At 34.9% G+C, this 22,021-nt stretch overlaps 2 protein-coding genes across 3 annotated transcripts; both read right to left on the reverse strand.

Annotated features, from left to right (window-relative positions):
- Nucleotides 1-4,784: 4,784 nt before the first annotated feature.
- On the reverse strand, nt 4,785-9,818 carry LOC110704271 (thioredoxin-like protein slr0233). Its single transcript, XM_021882066.1, has 4 exons — nt 9,424-9,818; nt 7,415-7,503; nt 6,406-6,583; nt 4,785-5,171 (listed from the first exon to the last, which is right to left on the reverse strand). The coding sequence occupies exons 1-4, from the start codon at nt 9,637-9,639 to the stop codon at nt 5,106-5,108; spliced, it is 549 nt and encodes a 182-aa protein (XP_021737758.1). The 5' UTR covers nt 9,640-9,818; the 3' UTR covers nt 4,785-5,105.
- Nucleotides 9,819-10,450: 632 nt separating this feature from the next.
- On the reverse strand, nt 10,451-20,001 carry LOC110704270. Of its 2 annotated transcripts, XM_021882064.1 has the most exons (6): nt 19,432-20,001; nt 17,980-18,412; nt 16,206-17,828; nt 12,428-12,822; nt 11,543-11,736; nt 10,451-11,180 (listed from the first exon to the last, which is right to left on the reverse strand). In XM_021882064.1, the coding sequence occupies exons 3-6, from the start codon at nt 16,505-16,507 to the stop codon at nt 10,785-10,787; spliced, it is 1,287 nt and encodes a 428-aa protein (XP_021737756.1). In that variant the 5' UTR covers nt 16,508-17,828; nt 17,980-18,412; nt 19,432-20,001; the 3' UTR covers nt 10,451-10,784. The 2 variants fall into 2 exon arrangements, with proteins under 2 accessions (XP_021737756.1, XP_021737757.1); XM_021882065.1 differs by lacking the exon at nt 19,432-20,001 and having other exon boundaries at nt 17,980-19,360.
- Nucleotides 20,002-22,021: the final 2,020 nt, after the last annotated feature.

Below are 22,021 nucleotides of genomic sequence, written 5' to 3' on the forward strand. Positions count from 1 at the left end.
ACAGAGTTGGGATGAAATTATGGATTGATTTTTCAAAAACAAAAAATTAAATCATGGTCTCATGGGTTGAATAAGAAGATAAATGAGATACTTTCTCTCTCCTAATTAAAATTACAAGCTATGATGGCGCCATCCAAATTTCTCCCGATGCAAAGACTACTTGTGCAGGAAAATGCCAAAAAAATTCCCTCTTAATTCTCCCTCCTAAAATTTCAGCTTCCCTCTTCTTTTTTGTGGGACCTGCTGAGTTGTCCAAATTCTATTTGTAGTGTGTAAAATTGATTTGTACACTGAGTGTGAATGTAGTGTTATCGTAACTACTGAGTTGTTGACCGTTAACTTCGAATTTTGTTGACTTTTATCTCTCCTCATTAAATTTCTATGTCCTCAGTTCTGTAAATAATTTTTCTCTCTCCACAACAAATTGTTCCTCTCTTTCCTCAGGAGTATCACCATTCTCACCACTGGAGTACTTGGGATGAGTATGGATATTTTCATTTAAATTTTTAATATAAGCCTATATGCCATTCCCAACAAAGCAACAAGCAAAACAAAACAATTAAATACAAGTTACAATTAAGAACTTGAACCTGGGTAATCCACCATTGGAGTGAATTACCAATTTTGGGTCATAAGGATGAAGTTGGAATGGTTTCCTTCGACACAAACTGTCGGTAAGGACCTGAGCCACCGGTGTGTCAGTATGTAGTATGGTTTTATATCAACCTCCAAAAACAAATTTTAAAAATTGAATCCCAATTTCTCCTAATCAAAATGTCATAAATTTCCTGTAAATACATGTGCTATGTGCTACAGAGTAAAAATTAAAAACAAAAATAATTTACGGTACCAAGAACGATTCCAGAATCATCCCAGAGAAATGTGTTGATAGTGTTCTCCTGGTGTTTATCGAAATTGACTTTGGTATGGTTGTTAAAAAAAAAAGAACTTGGTAGCAGATAGGAGAGAGAAGAATGTCATTAGTCCCGACCTCCGATGGCGGTAACAACGGGTCGTTCTTCGCAGAAGTAGAAATGGGAGCTGTAACACCCCCAAATCTCCCTCTACGGAAATACTAGTATAATACGTATAATTATACCATAGAGATAGACTTGGGCGTATTAACGCCGCGTGATTACGCAAGGCTACTCAAAGTACTTAACTCAACAACAAAACTTGCAGCGAAAACTCAATTTTCTTTTATTAACACTTATAAAAATAGTAACATTGTTATGAGTGCTCAAAAATAAATACAAGACTAACATTCCTTAACTAGGTGAAGCAAATCCCTGGACTCCCATATACTCATTCATGACTCCACCTGAAAATAGTCAACACTGCTTATCATTACGGTAAACAGGGCGAACCAAAACAAATAAGAAATACGGATTAGCAAAATATGCCAAGTACGATAAGCGCAAGATAGTGTAAACTCAATTTATTTGCAAACATGCTTTTAAAACCAATTTCAATAATTAATCCAATAAATTCAAAACTCATTATTCCAAAACCGATTCCAATGATTCAATATTCAAAATAATAGTTAATAAAACCAATTCCTTTATTAAGAACCAATTCCTTTTAATCCAATTCCTCACCCAAGTGTGCACACCCCCCAAGCTAGTCTCCTTATATTACAAGGTTATTCTTGAGGAAAGACCCGGTCATACAAAGTCCAAGGCCTTATCAATAAGCCAAATCCGCATAGTGGAATTACTAACATGCTTATAAAGCATTAATAATTATAATTCAATTGTTCAATAAATCCTTTTAATATACAATAGTTTCCAATATTATTTAAACATGATAATTAATCCAACCCATTCAAAACACGATTTAAAAATCAATCATTCAAATACTTTTATTAAAATAAATACCTTCAAACATAATTTATTTCAAAATCAATTTAATTCAATCACCAATCAAATCATGTAAGATATGTTATTCAAACCCATTACTTTCAAAGGTATCTAGCCACCTAAACATACCTTGATCCACAAAAAAAGAACCTCAAGAACCTTGATTGAACACACCCTACAAATAAATATAACCTTAATCAATAAGGTTAACAAATAATCACAAATAATTAAATTAAAACCTCCCAACTATATGTACATGAACCTTTCAACATAAACATTATTAAAAAAAATCTGATTTTATATAATTAAAACTACTCATAATAATTATTTATAAATCCCCAATAATAATAATAATAATTGTCAAAAAAAGAAAAGATAAGAAATCAAGGAAAAGAGAAGAATTGGATTTGCGTTGGAAAGAATAGGCAGAATTTGCAGAGGCTATAAATCCTTTGATATAAATCCTAATTGGGTTATTCTTGAGCCTAACCTCAAGAATTTTTTGAGAGAAACAATATTTTGTGAAACGTCAATACCCCAAAAACTGACCAGAAGTTCCCAAAAATTGGCTTCAAAGATAAACGGGATGATTTGTGTAAAAAGAGGAGAAGAAAAGTATAGAATTGGTGTGAATAAGTGGAAAGAATTAAGGGTCTATTTATAGTGTTGAGGGTGTAGAAAGGATAGAGTTTAAGGTGTGATATGATTACTAGAAAATGTGATAAGTTTTTGGGATTGTTAAGGTACTTGAATCAAATTAAGTCTAGATTAATAGTTGCGTTAAAAGATAAGAAAATTTAAATGGATATACATATGGTTGGGAGAAGAAGGATAAGAACAAAATGAGATAATGAAGAAGAGAATTAAATTAAGTCTAGATTAATAGTTAGCTTAAAATATAAGAAAATTTAAAAGGATATACATATGGTTGGGAGAAGAAAGATAGGAACAAAATGAGATAATGAAGAAGAGAATTAGAAGTTTTTTTTGAGGGAAAACGTTAGCAGCAAATTTATTTCAGATCAAGTTCCGCTAAGGTAAGGAGGCCCTGCGGAATAGAGTCAATACAAATAAGTTCCGAACAATTACGAGTGTCCCATCAAGCTACAAGGTGGGCCACCGTATGTCCTGCTCTATGAATATGAGACATATGAAAAACATGAAAAGAACTAACAATGTTCCGAATATCATCATAAATTAGCCATAAAGGTGAAGAACCTCCTGCTTCTCAATTTTGCTAACAACGTTCATTGCATCCCCTTCAAGCCATACCTTCAAATGCCCCATTCTTCTCGCAACCTGACATCCGAACCTGACAGCAGCAGCTTCTGCTTCTTCGACTGACAAGAGAATTAGAGGTTAATTATTTAAAATATAATAATTAACAAACTAAAGTGATAATAATAACTCTTCAAAACATGATCAAATCACGTTTCACAATTATTATTATTTATTTATTATTTTTAATATAAAAATGAAAATAATAATAAAATAATTGAATAAATAAATATTTTAGATGATATAAAATTAGTTAAATACATAATTTATATTAGATATTTCTCTTGAAATAGTTAGTATAATAAAATATGGACCGACCTTAAAAAAAGATAACTAAACCTATATCATTAATTTAGAAATCCGAAAATAATTAATTATTCAAATGATTAAATACTTATATTTGGCGCCAAAATTCAAATATTATTTTGGCTCAAAATAATGAATTTAATAAAATACCCTTTTATAAAATAATTCATAATTAATTAATTAGAAAATACGTATGAAAATACGGGGTATTACAGGAGCTGACTCTTCTGCTCCCAGTGTTTGCGCCACCATTGTCCAAGCTTCTATCGTCTTCTAGATGACATGGAAGGACATGGTTGAAGTTCTACAAATTATGGAAGGACATGGAAGGCATGGTTGAAGTTCTACAGAGCACCGTTCTGAGTTGGAAGTTGGGGGGAAAGCTATTTTTGGGCGTACTCGTGGGAGTCGATTTTTGCACCTGTTCAACTTCTTCTCTTATTTAATTGTTCTCTCCCCTCTCTCTTCTGACAAAGTTACTTTAATTTCTCTCTCCATGGTAAAAAGTTAACCTCTCATAGAATTCTCCGTTTAATCTACCGTTAACCATACAGCTGGCATCTGAGCACATGGGCATTCTTTAATTTTTCAATTTTTTACGGATTTCAAGGCAAGGTATTTGCAAGATTGCCATTTGATCAACATATTTCGTTTATCATTTGAATCAACCGAGGCTCCCTCCTATTGTTTGTTACTTTGTTGGTAGAGCCCTTAAAACCTTTAGAAGGATCTATGAGATGGAGTAGTGGCACCGCTCTCACCTCGTATTCCTAAGGTCTAGGGATAAGGCTTATGGGACTCATGGCTTACCCTTATCTCCCCTCACAAATGAGCCCCTTCTTCTTACCAAAGAAAAAAAAAATAAAATTCTTTAGAAGGCTTTTTGTCAATATTTTGCAGGTCATTGGGTCAAGTTTTTTTTTGAACCCATAGGCAGAGGTAAGGGCAGGGGCTCTTTAAACTTTTTGAAGGCTCTTTATCATATTAGAATTTAAGGCTATTCGTTTCTAAAAGTTGTTCGACTATTGTTTCTTAAAAAAAAAAAAGTTCTTTGACTACGCACGTTTGTCAATTTTTTTATTTATTTATTATTATTATTTTTTGAAGAAATGTCAATATATTATTATGATGTTGTCAATAATGCATTATTATGCATTATTTTATATTATTATTATTTTAATTATCCAACGGAGTAGTAAAGACGAACACAAACACAAATTGTGTCTGTAAGAACCGGTTGAAACAATGCAGGCTACGGTTATTTTGATTAATTATGAACTAACTAGGTAGGGTATTTGGCGCTTTCAACAATAGCTCAGGCACTTGAACACTAGAATTATATGCATAAGCTGATAGAATTGTGAGCATTTGAGGGCTTATTAACACCTACCAATTATTCTATGTAGCCACAAGAAATTCAACCTCAATCCAAACTCAAACAAAAGAAATGCTGAGATATCATGATACTCGTTGATTTTTACATAAACCAAAAATATATCTAAGCTGGTTCACGGTTACAATATATAAGACAATAATTTCATTTCTCTGAATCTCAAATGCATTTTCCTCTTTTTGAGTGCTTATCTTGCTAGATCAAAGGCAACAATTACGTGCACATACAAAGCTGCCAAAGAATCACTATGTATCAGGCGAATCTCAGAATCATGATTTCACTGCCAAAGAAGTCTCAATGCGTTGGATTAGCTTATCTGCAGGCAATGCACCTTCCTGGATTTATCAACAGCATACAATGCAAAGTGTTAGATTATCAGAGACCCTATGACAAAAACTGGAGCTAAGCTTCACAGTATAGGCCTAACGACATAGCGATTTTATGTTGTAAACAAAACATAGTAGCAACTCAACATCTCAACTGAGCACCCAAAATAATGATTCCCAAGCCTTCTTCATATAGAGAGGATGGAAACCTAGACTCAACTTAGGAAAGTATTTTAGCATCTAACAAGATCTAAAATACTAACATCAAAAAACATAAAATTCTATCCTAAACTAATATGGAGTAAGTAATTACAATTAATATATAAGCAATCTCTTATTATCCTTGTACAACCAAGCTAATGAAACTATCTTGTTTCTGATTGATCTTAACTTTTCCAATTTTAGTCTGTTTCTGAAAGACTTAACCACTTTCAATTTATTTCATTTTTAGCAAACTCTTTTTACTATATTATCCTTTTACCCCGAAATACTTTTATCTTTCCACTTACTCTATCCACCTTTTGTCTTACACTCCACATACGGAGTATTTACACTCACTCACTTGAACACTTGAACCACCTTTTTCAGTTTCTCTTACACCCCACCCTCCCATTTTCCTAATTGTGTATATAGTAAGTAATGAGATTAAACTGAAACAGAAGTAGTAAACCAGGAAACCACAACTTCCTTGCACCACACAAAGATATAGGCTGCAGCCTCCATTGTGGTCTCTATTGCAGCGTTACCCACAATGCTTTTGCATTGTTTCTTGCTTCACTTACTTTGTTCCTTCACAACTCAATCAGAAACCCACCTCACGTCTTGGGAAGTTGGGACCCATTGATGTGTTGACTTTCAGCCTAACAGTTCCTTCATTTTACATTTGGGTGCTCCCTAATCCGAGAGCTACAAACCTTCAAAGCTCTTTATTGTAAAACAGAGAGGTAATATATCTGGAAGTTCCACATTTGTCACATCTTACACGAATCACACCAGTCTGCCCCAAAGATCAGCAAGGTCTAAAAAACTGCTAAACATACTCTGCTACCCTACCCTATTCTCAAGTCCCTATAAGATCTCAAACCCAGGTTTCAGACCTGGAATTCAGAGGCAGCACCAATTATGCTGACCTTCTGACAACCAAGTGGCAAGGTTGCTGTGCAAGAAATATCATCTCAATGATTTTTAACAACAATTTAAAAGTGAACCTCACAATCAAAAGCAATAAGCATAATTGACTTACAAAGCGATCACAAGGTTTCCCATCCTTGAATAGAATAAATGTAGGCAAAGCCTCAATCTTGTACTTGTCAGCAATTTCTGGATATTTCTCCGTATCAATTTTAACCACCTGGATTTTGTCTTTCAAAGTGGTATTCACTTGTTCAAGAATAGGAACCATAAACTGACAAGGACCACACCTGTATCAGGGACCATCACATTAACTTCTAATGAAAACTTTTCTACATAGGAAAAGTAAAATGTTCCTGCACATAATGAAGTCCCAAAACAGATAAATTTAACGTAAATTATACCCAAGATTTCATTTGGTTGGAGAAACACGTCAACTACAAGTACATACTTACAAGAGCAGGATTTAGGAGTTGAAAGAACTATTAGAAGTGCTGTAATTTTACTGTGATTATCTTTTAAAACTGTTATGCTTTTAGTGCAAGAAATTTGAGGGGTGATTTCTCAAATTGGATAATTTTCTGATCACATAAAGCATTCGAACTAAGGGATTTTTGACTTTTAGATGATCAGAAGTACCACCCCCTCGCCCCCCCCCCCCCAAAAAAAAAAAAAAGAAAAAAGAAAAAAAAAGTCCAATAATAAAATGCAGATACATCTGAAGTCACAGTGGTTAAGAATTTTAGTTCTACTCAGTTAACAAGATACTGTTTATGAAAAATGCTTTAGTTGAAAATTTTGGTAGTAAAAGCATTCAGGCAAATACACCGTCATAAAAGTCCAAGCAGGCATTTTAAAACTTTTGTGTGGATCCAAGACTTATCAATTTGGAGCTATCAATTGTGTCAAAAAACATATCCTTTTATTGCTTTTGGAAGGGTATAAGACAATACATGAAGCAACAAGCAAGGCCAGCTATTGTCTTCAACCCTTACCAGATCATTTCTTCTTACTCAAAACGAGTAAAAGCGAGTTAGGCATAATAATAAAACCTTATAAAAAAAATATAGAAATCAATCACAATGATGAGTCAAATAAATTAACTTAAGTGAAGCAACTACCATGTAGCGTAGAAGTCAACTAAAACTGGTTTGTCAGAGTTGCTGAGCAACTCATCAATGGTAGTAAATGTCTGCTGCTTTGCTTGTACCTACAGATTTGAAGACCAGATTTCCTTAATAAATATAATGCGTATGCACATTTAAAAAATCAAAAGTGTTGCAATCAGTTTACAAAAATAAGAAACACGCCTATTAGAAAACACATAATAAAGTGCTTTACGATGGACTCCTCTCCTCTCCTAACTGCACAGCTAGTTTCCATGAATGATAAGGAGAGTGTTCATGATTCCAAAAAGTCATCAGCACTTACAAATAAAAATATTGGAGTGAATCTTAAAAGGAGGCGGTGAACAGGTCAACAGTACCAGCCACAATATAGAAAGTGAAAGACTTTCCATTCAGCAATGAACATTAGAGCAAATATTTCATATCTTTAATGGGGTTTAAAGCATGAATCTCACCCGAGCTGAAAACCATCTTTTATAATCCATAATAAATTCCCACATACAAAGTCCAGGACCATCACATTTGGCAGTTTAAATTTTATGGGCAGCTTTGACTAAAGACAGTCTTGTTGAATTTAAACACCAGCTAGGGAGGGATGGTGGACTCGAAAAGTAAGGCTTAGCAGGTGAATTTCCAAAGAAGTTCTTCTAAACATAACCTACCAGAGCAAAAAGGTATTTGACTCAGGTCCATTACAAAGGCAATAACCTAGCATGAACACAAATAAAAGGCGACATAAATAAATCAAACTTTAATAATCCTTAAGTTGCACATTTGCAGCTTTATACAAAAACAACAGAGATAGATCACTCTCTCTAACTTGTCGATTTATGTGAGTTTCTAATGGACTAAGTTTACGAAAAAAAGCTTCAACATTATAAAAACTAATTACGCAACAGAAACCCTCCCTCTCCTTGTAAATGGTGTTCAGTGGTTCACATCGGATCCTTGCAAACTTTCATTTTAACCTACTTCAAATAGATCATGGGGTTCAAAATTCAAAAACCTCTAAACCCAAGACACATGCTGACTATAAATCAGCCTCAACCATTATAACACCTTCTCTAAAGCATTTCCACAAAGAGCCTAACAGAACTGGAAACTAGATGGCAGATGATAATTTTTACTGTTGCATGAGAAAACTGATATCAAACTGCTAAATTTCAAATAATTGTGGCTTTGAGTCACCACCCTTGACAAACAAGTAAATTATACATCACTGCCAAGAGTGTCAACAAAAGGTGCACTTCATCTCCACCATACTTACAAAACCTGATGAATGAAGCATAAAAGCCTGATACTTTCGACACCATTCGAAGTCATAGACACGCAGGAACGTTCCAGGCCATTAGGAGCCTAGGAACAACAAACAAACAACACTATGGATTCGATAATTACATATTCCGTGACCTCAGTTGCTAAATATCAGAAATCCTAAATCATTTCTTTCCACAATAACAAATTAACACACAGAAGTTTATATATTCTGTTGAAACCCATTGTAGCCCACTTGTGAGTGTCCTACATTGGAGAAAGAAGAGAGATGGTTCCACTCTATAAGGTTGAGGAGTTACTCCTACTATTGTCAATTAGTTTTAGTATGGAAGTTCGGGTTGCCCGAGCCCATTTTATATTGTCTCGAAATTAACATATTCAGCATTAGAAACACTTTTCTTTCAAATAACAAACAACTTCCAACTCAACATTATTTCTCCCCAAAAAAACAAGAGGTATGAATATATTACCACCGTCCGAATATAGTTGTCACATTAATAGTTCAAATTATAATATCAAAGCGACTATTAATTCTATAAGGAGTAGTACAATACTAGTATTAATAAAAATTGGATATTCATTCATTCCCAGAAAAAATATTGACAAATATCAAACCCTAGAAATCCAAAACAGCATATCAATTCAAAATTAAACAGAAATTGCAATCAATCAGACCAAAAAAAAACACAAATTACAACCACCAGCAATTAAAATATTGCAATTATTACCAGAGGAAGAACTCTGGAAGGTTGATGAGAGAGAGAGCGAGAATTTCCAATACGAAGCTGACGACGAAGCTGCCATGGAAATTGTTGTTGCAGAGAAGACAAAGAAGAAGAAGAACACTTATTAGCAGTTCTTGTTGTAATTGAAGAGCAAATGAAATTGCAGGAATGGTCGGAGGTTAGGGATGAAATGGTGGTGGAAGGTAAGGAAATCGCCATTGCAGGAACAATCGAGGTTTTTTTTAGAGAGAGAAAGAAGAGAGAGAGAGAGAGTTGGGGAAACTCAGACGTTGAAGATGACGATGTATAAAAATGGGTAGTTGCTGTTGCTTAGAGGGAGTCTGCGAGGATGATTTTCTTACCTTTGTGAGTGACTGAATGAATGTGGCTCTGTTTATGTACAAGTGGACCAGACCTTTTTTAAAAAAAAATAAAAATTACTTCATACTCCATATAAGAGAAACACAAATTTTCATACTTAGTCAGGGTTTACTCGTCGGGAGGAACTCGCTTAGGGTTTACTCTTTATTATAACTCGATCATTACTGGTTTAATGGTGTGGACGTGTGTGGCTAATCACACCAAAAAAAGTATTTTAATTTTTTTTAACAAACCAAAAAGAGTTGTAAGAGAAAATGAATTATAAAAATTAAAAAATAGTAATACGAAGTACTAATGTACTATGTAAAAAGGTTTTGATTTTTTGAAGAAATTCAATATGTTCTCTTAAATATACAAATAGTGCAATGTTTTGATATTATCATCTTAAGGATGTATACATTTTCATAAAAAAAATAAACACAAAATCAAATAAATTAAACTATTTATATAATATTATCCGGAATAAATAAATAAATAAATAAATAAAATTCTAAAATTTCTGTTGAAAAAAAATATACAAAAAAATTGTTTGAATCAATTTAGAGTTATTTATAAGTTAATCTACATTTCGTCATTTCTAGACTTAATAAGAGAAAATAAATTGATCGTAACAACGACTAGTGTAAATGTGTAAGGAGTACACGCCATATCTTCTATCAACCCATTCATCAGTTACCAATTCTGAGAAAATGTCTCAGCTTCAACAATTTTAGAAAATTTTTCATCTTATAGGTATACAATCATTACAAGCTTTTACAACTGGATCTGATGAATGTAGCCACAAGGCCAAAAGGATGAAAAGGGATATCATAACACCTAATCACCTATATAAGAAACAAGATTGTGAGTCGATCTCTATGAATACACTACGTCTAAAATTGCATCCATCTCTTACACATAACAGCTTGCTACAAATGTAGAAGAAAAAAAGAGTGGTAAAAAATGTTACAAAGTTGATCACAGCTGCTGGTTGCAGCAACAGATTACCCATCACTAGCCCATATTAACGTGAAAATGATGATTGCAAAGGTGGAGATAGTAGTCACCAAAGGGAATAACCACATAATCTTACTGCTTACTCCCTGTCTTTCCTGAGTTCCTAACTCAACTTCATTCAGAAGTTTCTGCACCTCTTGTATGTCGGAATCTTTAGCAGCCTGGATTAGCTTACCTTGTATCTTTTCTAGCTTACTAAGTCTTTTCATTCTAGAGACGTTCTGAGATGACCATATAAAACCTGTCATTTTCCACAAGAGGATACCAACGTAGATAGCTACAACACAATCAACACTGTAGTGATGACGCTCCCTGACTTCTCTCTGAGCACTGTGCAGGACTAAAAGCCACACAAGGGCTGAACTAAAACCTCCATAAGCTTCCTGCATTAATTTCAATCATTCAAGAATGTTCATATCCAGGCATCCAGCAGTTATATTGTGTATATTAAACATGGTAAAGGTCGGAACAGGGATTGAGAAACAAAAGGAGACTAGAGCTATTCAGTAATTCTGAAGGTTGAACTTTAAAACTATTTTTATAAGCATCTAGGTGATGTATCAAAGAAAATTTGGTTACCCATGCTAAATGTCATGGTGCAAATAGCCCTCTCATTTTGTTGTTTTTCAGGTCTGTTAAATTAATTCACTTCCCAGGAAAAGAGTACCATAGAACTGTATATTCTATGGAGGAAAAAAAAACATAAAACTGTAAATTATAAGGGTACAGAAAGTGACCATCATACCGTCCAAGCCATGGCTGTCAGTACCGCAATTAGCATGTGGCCACTGTAGACTAGGTCATTGCAACCGCCTCCAGCCTTCTTCAGCAGAGGAAACCATGAAGAGCCCTCAGCAGGAGTTGGGCGCAGAAAATCGATAAGAAAGTTCATTGAACCCCAGTCAGGACGGTAGTCACCAAGTAATTTACCAGGATCAGCTACAAGACATTAAATTGGATTTAGACTGTCAGCAGCAACTTGGCGCAAAAGATAATGACAAGGTACATGCCAGCTGTAAATCAAAACGTTGAGAGAATTTTATTACACAAGCCATGTCTTCTAACTTCTTTTCTGAAATTAAACAATCACATACCAAGACTTTCACCAACATGGCAAGACCCAATGTCTCTTGAAAGCCAGTCATTATAACCTGATAATGGTCATGCTTCATTTCATGGGAGAGTGTACATCTGATGTTCCAATACCCTCTCCCCCTCATTTGTTTTGGCCGAGTATATACTTGATTAGTGTGATGGGTATAAATGGATGTCATAGGTACTAGATCAAGTTGAATAAATCTTGGCAAATTTATATAGATCAGTATATATTGCAACATTTACAATAAACAGCCAAGACAAAATGAATCAAAAACTTTATCATTTGCAGGAGCTTTTAATCTGCATAATTATAAGGGTTGACAGTAAATAATGCATAAGATACATAGGATTGCACGTAGAATTCAAGGTCACAAAATTTATCCAACTCAGATCACTTGGAAAAAAAGGATGTAAACTGTCAAAGCCATGTAGAAAAATGTTCCTTGATAAAAGAGGAGGAACAACATGAATTTTGACCAAGTAATTGCAAAATAGAAGAGCTGAGGAATAAATACGACAAAAGTAGACTCACCATAAGCATAATCCTTATTTAATAACTGACGAATAGCATTAGCATCCGAAGCATAAGGGACATAATACTTCTGTGCCCAACGATGAGGATGCCCTGGAACTTGAAAGCGAGCTGCAGCACACCAAGGCCGAGCTGATGGAAGAATTGTTGATGCAAAACTAAAGGTCCGCAAAAGACGGCCAACTGCCATTGTGAACACATACCTTGCTCCAAGCCCAAAGCCAGGGGCTTTTACAGAGTCAAACAGCACAGAGAAAGCAAGCATAATAAACAGCATCAAGAAGTGATGCAGCCCAACTATGTGTGCTCTCAGAATGTCAACCACAGTCTGGGGAAGCTTTTCATTCAGAGCGAGGAGTAGCCACTGGCCTGTGTCTGGAAGAGGAGGTGTATTTCTGTCATAAGTCAACCAAAAATAGTTTAATGAATTGTAGAATGTAGATACACAGGCATGGAGATGTGCATGCTAAGTTAACCCAGAAAGAGAATGTATGAAATAAACCACACAAAAGGAGCCATGCCATCCAATCAAAATCTACAAATAATTTCAGGTTGAATATTTTACCAGGATTGAAAAAAAAAGATGCATTTTCTACATCCAAAAACATGGGGAATGCTTGGTGAAGAGCTGATTGGACTTTCCTTTACGAATCATCCTCATCTGGCATCATTAGAAGGTACTATTTATTTTATTTTTTTTTTTTTTTTTTTTTTTTTTTTATGGTCATTTAGATAACTAATTTTCAACCCTAACATCATTGAATCTATAAGTTAACATGGGTTATAGTTTTACTCTATTTTTGTACTCTCTTTAGTGCAGTCATATATATTATATAGGACAATCTATTTTTTATGGCTTATAATTTTATCCATCTACAGTTGAGTTTTCCTAGCATTAATCAATTAACTAATACTATAATGTACTTTTGTCCATATGTTTCACTTTAGATACAAAAAGCAAACTGTTGACAAATTTACCAAACGCCCTGTAATTTGTCATACACAATCATTCTTTTGGAAATTTTAGCCTTTTTATACATGTTAATAATGCCAAGTCTTAGTTTCAAATAACCCCTTCTCTGTTCTCTCTCAAGAAAACCTATTTTCATAGTTGTAAATTTCTGACCCTCAGGATTACTGACAAAGACACCAATTCACCAACACGTACCACTAGCTTACAATCCCCGCCACCCCCCCCCCCCCAACATCTGCGCGCACACACACACACACACACAAAAGGAAAAGAAAACAGCTCTATAATTGATAGTATAAGTAGCAAAATTCTATCATTAACAAGCCACATGACAGCTGAAAAAAATTTTGGGTTTTCAAAATTCAAAGAGTGCAACTGCGATTAGAAATGGAGTAATGGTTTTGTTATCATAGTGATTTATCAGGAACAGCCTATCTTCAGGATTGGGCACTAACTCCAAACACTGATCAAGAAATCACAAGTACTCTGTAATAAACTGCAGAAGCATGTTGTGGAAACAAATGACAACTGAGAATAACCCTTGTGCAGACCAGCATGGTAAGGCAATGCATCTGAAGTGAACATCCCTTCCCCCTTCATTGGACAGCACATCTTTAAGAGACATTGAGGAAATTTGGAAATTCTTCTCGTAATAAATTTCAAAATTAAGAGGTGCCATAAGTTACAGAAAATCATTGATAATCAACACAACTAATCCAAGCCAATTCAAATTCTCCTCTTATCCTAGTCCTAGCCCATATTCTGGTAAAACTAGTTTCCATTGGATAACTTCATCACTTATTTCCAAACTGGCAACACAACCATCATTTTCATAGGCAAATTGATTATTTAGAGGCATTACTCCTACATTGCTTTCACTTCCAGAATTACCCTAAAACAATTACCCCATAATTTTATTGCAAAATGTGAATTAAAATGAGAGGATAAAGGGAGTGTGCACCGCATACTACCTTACTTTTCTTAATTTTTTTATTAATTTTTTTTTTTTTGTAGAAGTAGAGCAATCTTTTCTTAAATTTTTTTTTTCTAATCTGATTTGAGCCATCAAAAATGTCTCTTAACTACCAATCATGAAGGACTTGTGTAAGCTGAGAAGTAAGCACTTACAGACTTAGAGCTTGATACTAAAGCAAAAAGGAGTCAATAGTGTTAGCCTTTAAACCCTTTGATAGTTTTATCTTTATTCACAAACAATATATTCACTTGTTCCATGTCAAATCCAATACATTTTATATTCCCATTTTTCCAGCTGTCGTGAAACATTTTCATAACTTTAATATTTAAGAGAGAGAGAGACAGAGAGCAGATATTCTATCAATGTAGAGGTTAATGATGAGAGTTGCACTGCACATTTACTCAGCTTAACCCACGCGTTCAAACTCGAGCTCAACTTGAAAAATGGCAAGCTCAAAATGCTAAAGATTGACTCTAACTCAAAACCTCAAACCTCAAACCTCAATTTAGAGACAGAGAGCAGATATTCTATCAAAAATGGCAAGTAAATAAATGCTCTTTTTTTTTTTTTTGACGAAATATAAATGCTTATTTTACTTATAATAAAATCTGTTAAAATAATTTTGGGAATGTTCTAGTGATATACACAAAACCTTATAAGAGTGCATTAAAACAGTTTATAATACATTATAGCATAAAACACTAACTGAATTTCATACTTTGTATTAGTTTTTTTTGTATTAGTTTTCATAATTAGAGGATGAAAGAAATGGAGATTTTTGGGTCATTGTCTCATTGATATCTTATCTCATCAGAACCCTTGTATTAATGTTATTATTCTCATTTGCACACTCACCCAGCTACCACCGATCACACTCACATAAGGTGACAAGCACCCATAGACACAATGTCAAATCCAAAGGTCAATCAACAGAACAGCAGTTGCATAGCTACCATTCTACCAATCACCCAAACTTCTTATTCATATTCTATATTTTCTATTCTCCAATATCAAGTAAAATCTTGCCAATATAGGCGACTACCAGCCATGAAAAGCAACAACAAAAAAATTAAAAAATCGTTGTAGTAAAAATAGAGGAATGAGTGGAGAAAGCATGACATAATGCTTCAATTAAACTGCTTTCCTCCCTATCAACCTTCACAAAAGGACCAAGTTACAAGAGTTGAGTTGAACAAATCCTTAATTCCATATCATGCTCAAGATTGAAAGAAAATTCTGACTATGATCATATACATTTCACAGTTGTAGTGAATTCTGCTCCATCATAAATTGCTTGTAGACAATAATCTGAATTAATGCCAAAAATCACCAACTCGCCTTAATCATGTCCACATTCAGCATTCCTCAATTAGCTCCTCCAATCTAAAATATTTCTACTTTCCCTTCATAAAATCTCAATCATAAATAAGGAAAATTTCTCATAATGATAATATCTGCAGAATTCAAAGATTAAATGCCCCTATAATTAAGCCTAATTTTCCCATATCTAGCTCTATATCCAACATTTAATAACCTGTGATCTTTCCCAAATTAACAAACCTTCAATTAACTTAAGAACCCACCAAAAACACCTGAAAATATTACGCATAGCATTAATTAAACATTAATTACACCAATCAACGCGTAATTTTATCAAACCTTCCCTATATACTTAGCCTACCCTTCAAGTAAACCAAAATGGAAGAAAACCCAGTTCAGATCACACACAAAAACACTCACAAAATCCACAAAAAATCAAAAAAAACAAGCAAATTAACTAAAGAACTAAGCTCAATCTAGGAGAGAGAGAAAACAGAAGAATACCATACCGATGCCAATCAAGCCCAAGCACAGCCGTGACAGAACGAACAGATATAGCTTCATAAAGAAGAGCACAAAGAAGAAAAATGGCGGACCCCACAAACGGAAGAACAGCACGAAACTCGGCGGACCAATGCTTGTAAGAGAAGATTCGAGAAAGAGCGATAAGAGAGAGAATAGACCAAAGAGCTGGTTGAAGACGAGAATGCCATAAAGGGGAGATTTCTCGAAGATAATCAATGGTGATGTACGCCATTGCTGCTACTCCGAGGCCGCCGCCATTGAGCCTGATCGGCGGCGACCACCGCATGACGGCGGTGGGTGTTGCGGAGGAGAGAGAAAGTGGGGAGAAATTGAATGTTTTTAGTGAAAGTCTCAGCTCTCAGATGATCAGTTTGACCATGTTTTTACAAACGGTTTCCTAGAAATTGTTTAAATCAAAATTAATTCCCACTTTGGGTCGTTTTAAAAACAAATTTCCTAGATGGTGTCCAAGTAGGATCGGGTTTAACCTTGTTTTTTTTTTTTTTTTGTTCAGTGTAGAACCGCAACTGGTGTTGGCGGTTTGCATATATAACCGCAATTGATAGTAGCGGTTTTATATTTTACAACTGCAATTGTTGGTAACGGTTGTATTTGTAAAACCAACATCAGTATTAGCGTTTCTAACTGCAACTTTTTTTCACTTTATGACAGTCCCACCTCCTACTGCCCACTGATATTAATATATTCCAAACCTGATAAAGCTGTTAACCAATAAAAAAAATAAGATAAGGAATTGGGATTAATAAGACATAATGCCATTAGTAGCCAACTGAAAATGCAATACACCTTGACAAAAATTCTCAAAAGTAGACCAATTAAGAAATCAGATTTCGTACTAAAAAAAACATCAAATTTAACCATTCAAAATTCCAAATGATTTTCTTCAAAATAAATAAGGTTTCATAATTTTACATCAAACTATGAACCAAAGCAAAATTAACACATCAGGTACAATATAATGTTGCTTCTAGTTATCTAACAACTAAGAAGTACGCCTTTTCTTCGACTGATGTGCTGATGATCCTAACGCAGACTCATCCACCTTTGTAATGGACTCTAAAACAAAAGATGTCGATGTCCGAGGGCATCTCTGGTAGGTCAATGGTGGCAGGGGGGATAATCCTAACAGAGAACTACACTCAGTTATTTAAAGGTAATGAAGATGGGCTCGGAAAACTAAGTGGTGAGGAAGGAGGATGAAGAGTAGTAGTATAAGATCGAGGAGAAGCATGAGCATAATATTGAGAAGGAGGAGGAGTTAGAGATCGAGGAGGACAAGGAGGATGAGGAGTAAGAGATCGAGGAGGAGTGGGAGTAGGAGTAGGAGAAATTGGAGGTCGAGGGTAATTAGGGATGTGTCGTGATGGTCTAGGATCTAGGATACTTGACGAGGAGGTTGACTGAGTTGCAAGACCTAAATCATGGAGCATGTATGCTTTGTCAACTGCATATAAGGTCTCAGTGCAAGAATTTGCTAAGCTTTTTAAGGTATGCAATGCCAATTCTAGTGCTTTATCATCAGGCAGATCAGAAGTAGTCTCTATAGCACGAGTGCACTTCCTTGCCATTTCAGCTATCGCTTCAGACTAGAAAATATAAGTAGTTAGCTTATCCATTCTTATAATTTATGATTAAAAAAAAAAGCAGGACATATGATTTTTTTTAAAAAAAAAAGCAGGACAAATGATTTTAAAAAAAAAAAGCAGGACAGAGTAACTACATAAGTGTAAACCATACCAGAACAAATTCATTAGAGGCCGGTTGATATTGAGTTGAAGGACGCTCTAGGTTTGGCGGAGTGATAATGAGCCTTGAAATAGTCCGATACCATGATAAATAGGCATGTAGTGATGCTGATGATGTTTGACCCCTGGGCAAAGTGCCAGTTACAACTCTATCTTCCCGTTTATTCCATTCTTCTAAGTATTTAGCATGTATAACTCTTGTTCTTTACCCCTCTACGATCAATGCGGTGAAGTGATTCACTCGTGAAACACGGAAGAGGTATAGGCTGCTCATATCCAAACTGGCGCATCACTCAATTGGGTTGATGATACTCAACAATGTCAAAGCATATTAGTGGTGAGTAAGTTTGCCACACATGTCTATCACTTCGACATATATCCGGAAGTACCGAAAGAATGTCCTCTGTATAAGGTTGCTATGTCATCTGTTAAGAGGCGCATATAAATGACAAGTATATCAATAATGTGCTCTGTAATACAAATAAAAAAAATAAATAAATAGGAGCAACTTCCTATTCAAGGCCCAAGTTCAGAAAGAATTTATACTAAGTATCATAGTGTTATTATTAGTATACTTAAAATATATAATCAGATTGAGAAGTATGTAATATAAAAATATTACTCTAAAAAAATAATCCTACATGACAATACCCTATCCGAGTGAGCATTCTTGTAAATGATCCCATCCCTTCATTAGGAATTGTTCCCTTTGAGTTTGAAAGCATACCCGACAAAGAATCCACGGTAGGAAAAGAACCAATGTTGTCAACCATACTTTGTTGCTTGGGAACCAATTCAATGTACAATTGCATATTAGACATTGAATTCTTTCTCACAGCCACCCACATGTCTCTCAATGAGCTATCATCATACAACCGAACAATTGTATATGAGTTATGTATAGGGTACTTCACTTGCATCTTCAACTCTAGATTTTGTCTATCACACCCTAAAACTTCATATATTTTACTCAAAATCTCTGAGAAACTCATAACAGGACTAATGAATAAAAACCTATTCTCCCCGCCTAAATACGACACATCACCTCCTTTTTCCAAATAACAGAGTAGGGGGAAGTTTGAGAGCTCCATAGTTTTCTAAATTCAGAATTTTAGCATATATAAGTAACATAAGACCAACATTTCTAATAGATTAAAAAACAAAAATTCAAAATTTAATTTTGTAAACACCTACTTACTGCATGCATTAACCATAGGTAGAGATTAGAGAATCCAAAGTACTAGAACATAAAGACAAAAAAAATAATAAAAAAATAAACCACTACAATACACCTTCAATTAAACCCTAAACTGATAATTGTTCAAGTTCATGAATTTTTCAACTCGATTCCCAATAATTAACCATAATTTCGAATCTATTTATGAATAAAACAAAATATTCATGATGAATTATAAAATTATCAATGGAAATTATTAGGGCTAACCTGAGATATACGAATGACGATTGGGATGACGATAATCAGGTGGTGGCGCCACCCTACTGACGACGTTGAAGACTGTTGGCAATGACAATTGACGATTGATAGAATTATGGTTCAGACTATTGTCTTGCTTTGCTATTGTGAAAAAGGACTAAGTGAAGAAGATGATCGTGGGAAAATAGAATATAAAACAAGTAAAGAGGAATACAAAAGGTTAGGCATTAAAAAAAAGAGAAAAAAAACAAGTCAGCAATTTTATTAATAAACCGCCAATGGTGATTGCGGTTTTAATGATAAAACCGTTATTGCCACTAGCGGTTTTACATATTAAAAAATGCTTGAAAAAATTAGTGACCAGATCCTACGTGGACACCGTATAGGGAATTTGTTTTTAAAACGACCCAAAGTGAGAATTAATTTTAATTTAAACAATTTATAGGGAAATCGTAAAACGTACTGATTTTATTAATCTGTTTTTATTTTTTTTTTAAAATAATCCTTAAGATTCGATCCCATAATATAAGAATCCGATCCAAAATTTTCAGATATCAATTTTGTATATCCGATCCAAATATTCAAAAATTGGATATTTATATCTCAATTCCTAAATATGGACTCGTAAAAGACGGTGTAAAACTATCCGAAGATCCGATCCGATAATATAAGATATTCGATCCAAAATTTTCAGATATCATATATCAATTTTATATATCTGATCAAAATATCCAAAAATTGGATATTTATACCTCTTCTTTACAAACAAATCGGATTAAAAATTGAAAATTTTGGAATTTGGTATCTCGAAAATGGGGACTGTTGAATTTTGTTACCCGCTTAAAACTTCATTTTATTTTGGTACCCATCAAAGTTTAAAATTATAGCTTTTGGTATCTCTGTCCATGTTCCGTTAAGTTTTCCTTTAGTGAGGCCCAGCCATGCTCCTGCCACCTCCCAGCCACTCCTTCCTCCTCTTCAGCCAGGACACTGCTAGCCTCCCTCTCTGTACGGCCCGTCGGCGACCCAAAAACCATCCCTTCACCTCCAAAACGAACCACCGACTCCAACCAACACCACCTTTCACCAGAAAATCCACCAGCCAACACCTCCTTTCATGCAAACTGCACCAAGGCAGCCCCACCGCATTCGCCTCAACCACCACCCCAACAACAACACCCAGGCAGCCATAACCGACCACCATCAAGCAGCCCACGCACCAGCAGTTAATAACCATGGCAGCACCAGCATGCAATAACCCACAATCTACACCAAAACCACCACTACAAACGTCGAAGCCTCCACAACGAACCACCGCGTTCGCCTTGAACACGGCGCGCCACGAGCGCCCTTGAAGCCACCACTACCGTTGTTGTTGTTGTATAATTTGAGGAGAGAGAATGTAACCCTAAAACCTAAAAAAATTGATTTGGGGGAAAGGGGGAAAGGGTGGTGTCGGGGGCAACCAAGAGTAGGAAAGGGGAGGTTGGTCGGCAGGGGAAAGGGAAGGGTGAAGTCGCTGACTCCGGGGAACGTTTGGGCATCGGTAGCCGGCACAAGGTTGGGGAAAGGTGGCTGACGGGGAGGGGGGAAGGGTGCAAGTTTTTTTTTTTTTTTAAAAAAAAAAAGTTTTCTTTTTAAAAAAATAATAATAATTATTAATTAATTAGATAATGGGTCCTACTAACGGAAAACTTAACAGAAGTTGAACGGAGGTACCAAAAGCTATAATTTTAAACTTTAATGGGTACCAAAATAAGATTAAGTTTTTAAATGGGTACCAAAATTCAATAGCCCCCATTTTCGAGGTACCAAATTTGTTATATGCTGTTTTGGATATCGAATATTCGTGAAATTCAATATTCAAAACTTTTCGGATCAAATTCACATATCCGATATCCCAACTTCGAATATCGGATATCCGATCCGTGCTCACCCTACTACTGTATTAAGTAGGGTGCATGTCAATCGTTTTTCAATTATTGCATATTTGTTATCATATGAAATGTGTGCTAGTGCATTTGACGAATTTTTGCGATCGTTGTATATTATTTACTAGCACAAGTCAAGCTTAATGACTTTATATAAGCCCTTCTCGGAAGGTCACCGTGTTTGGTAGTATTTTCTCACTTTTATTTCCTTTTTAGTGTTGCTCTTTTTTATATAGGTTGGTGCTTAGATTTGGATCCTGATTCGTGGCGGGATAAATTATCTTCCCTTTATAAACTTTTAGAGATGAGAAAATATTAGGGGATTATGGACCAAAAAGGTTTAATATATTGGATCGTTTATGGAGTTTGTGCCTTCTCCGTCCTATGAGGTAAATCTTTCCTCTTTCTTGTCTTACGAATTATAGTTCATGCGAATACTAGTTTTCTCTCTAATTAGTTGTGTAAATATGTTTTTTTTATTTTAATTTTTATGCTTAGCTTAGTTATGTATTATTCTTGCCTAATTTCTTTTACAAAAAATGAAAAAAAAAATGAAAAAAATGCCCAAGGATGAGACTTAAATGATGAAGATTCTAAATAAAACTCATAAAAAGTCCAATTATCAATGCTAATCACATTAGGATTCAAAAGAACTTTCTAGAAGATTC

The sequence above is a fragment of the Chenopodium quinoa genome, unplaced genomic scaffold (assembly GCF_001683475.1).
Source record: "Chenopodium quinoa cultivar QQ74 unplaced genomic scaffold, ASM168347v1, whole genome shotgun sequence".
In the NCBI taxonomy this organism is placed as follows: Eukaryota; Viridiplantae; Streptophyta; class Magnoliopsida; order Caryophyllales; family Amaranthaceae; genus Chenopodium; species Chenopodium quinoa.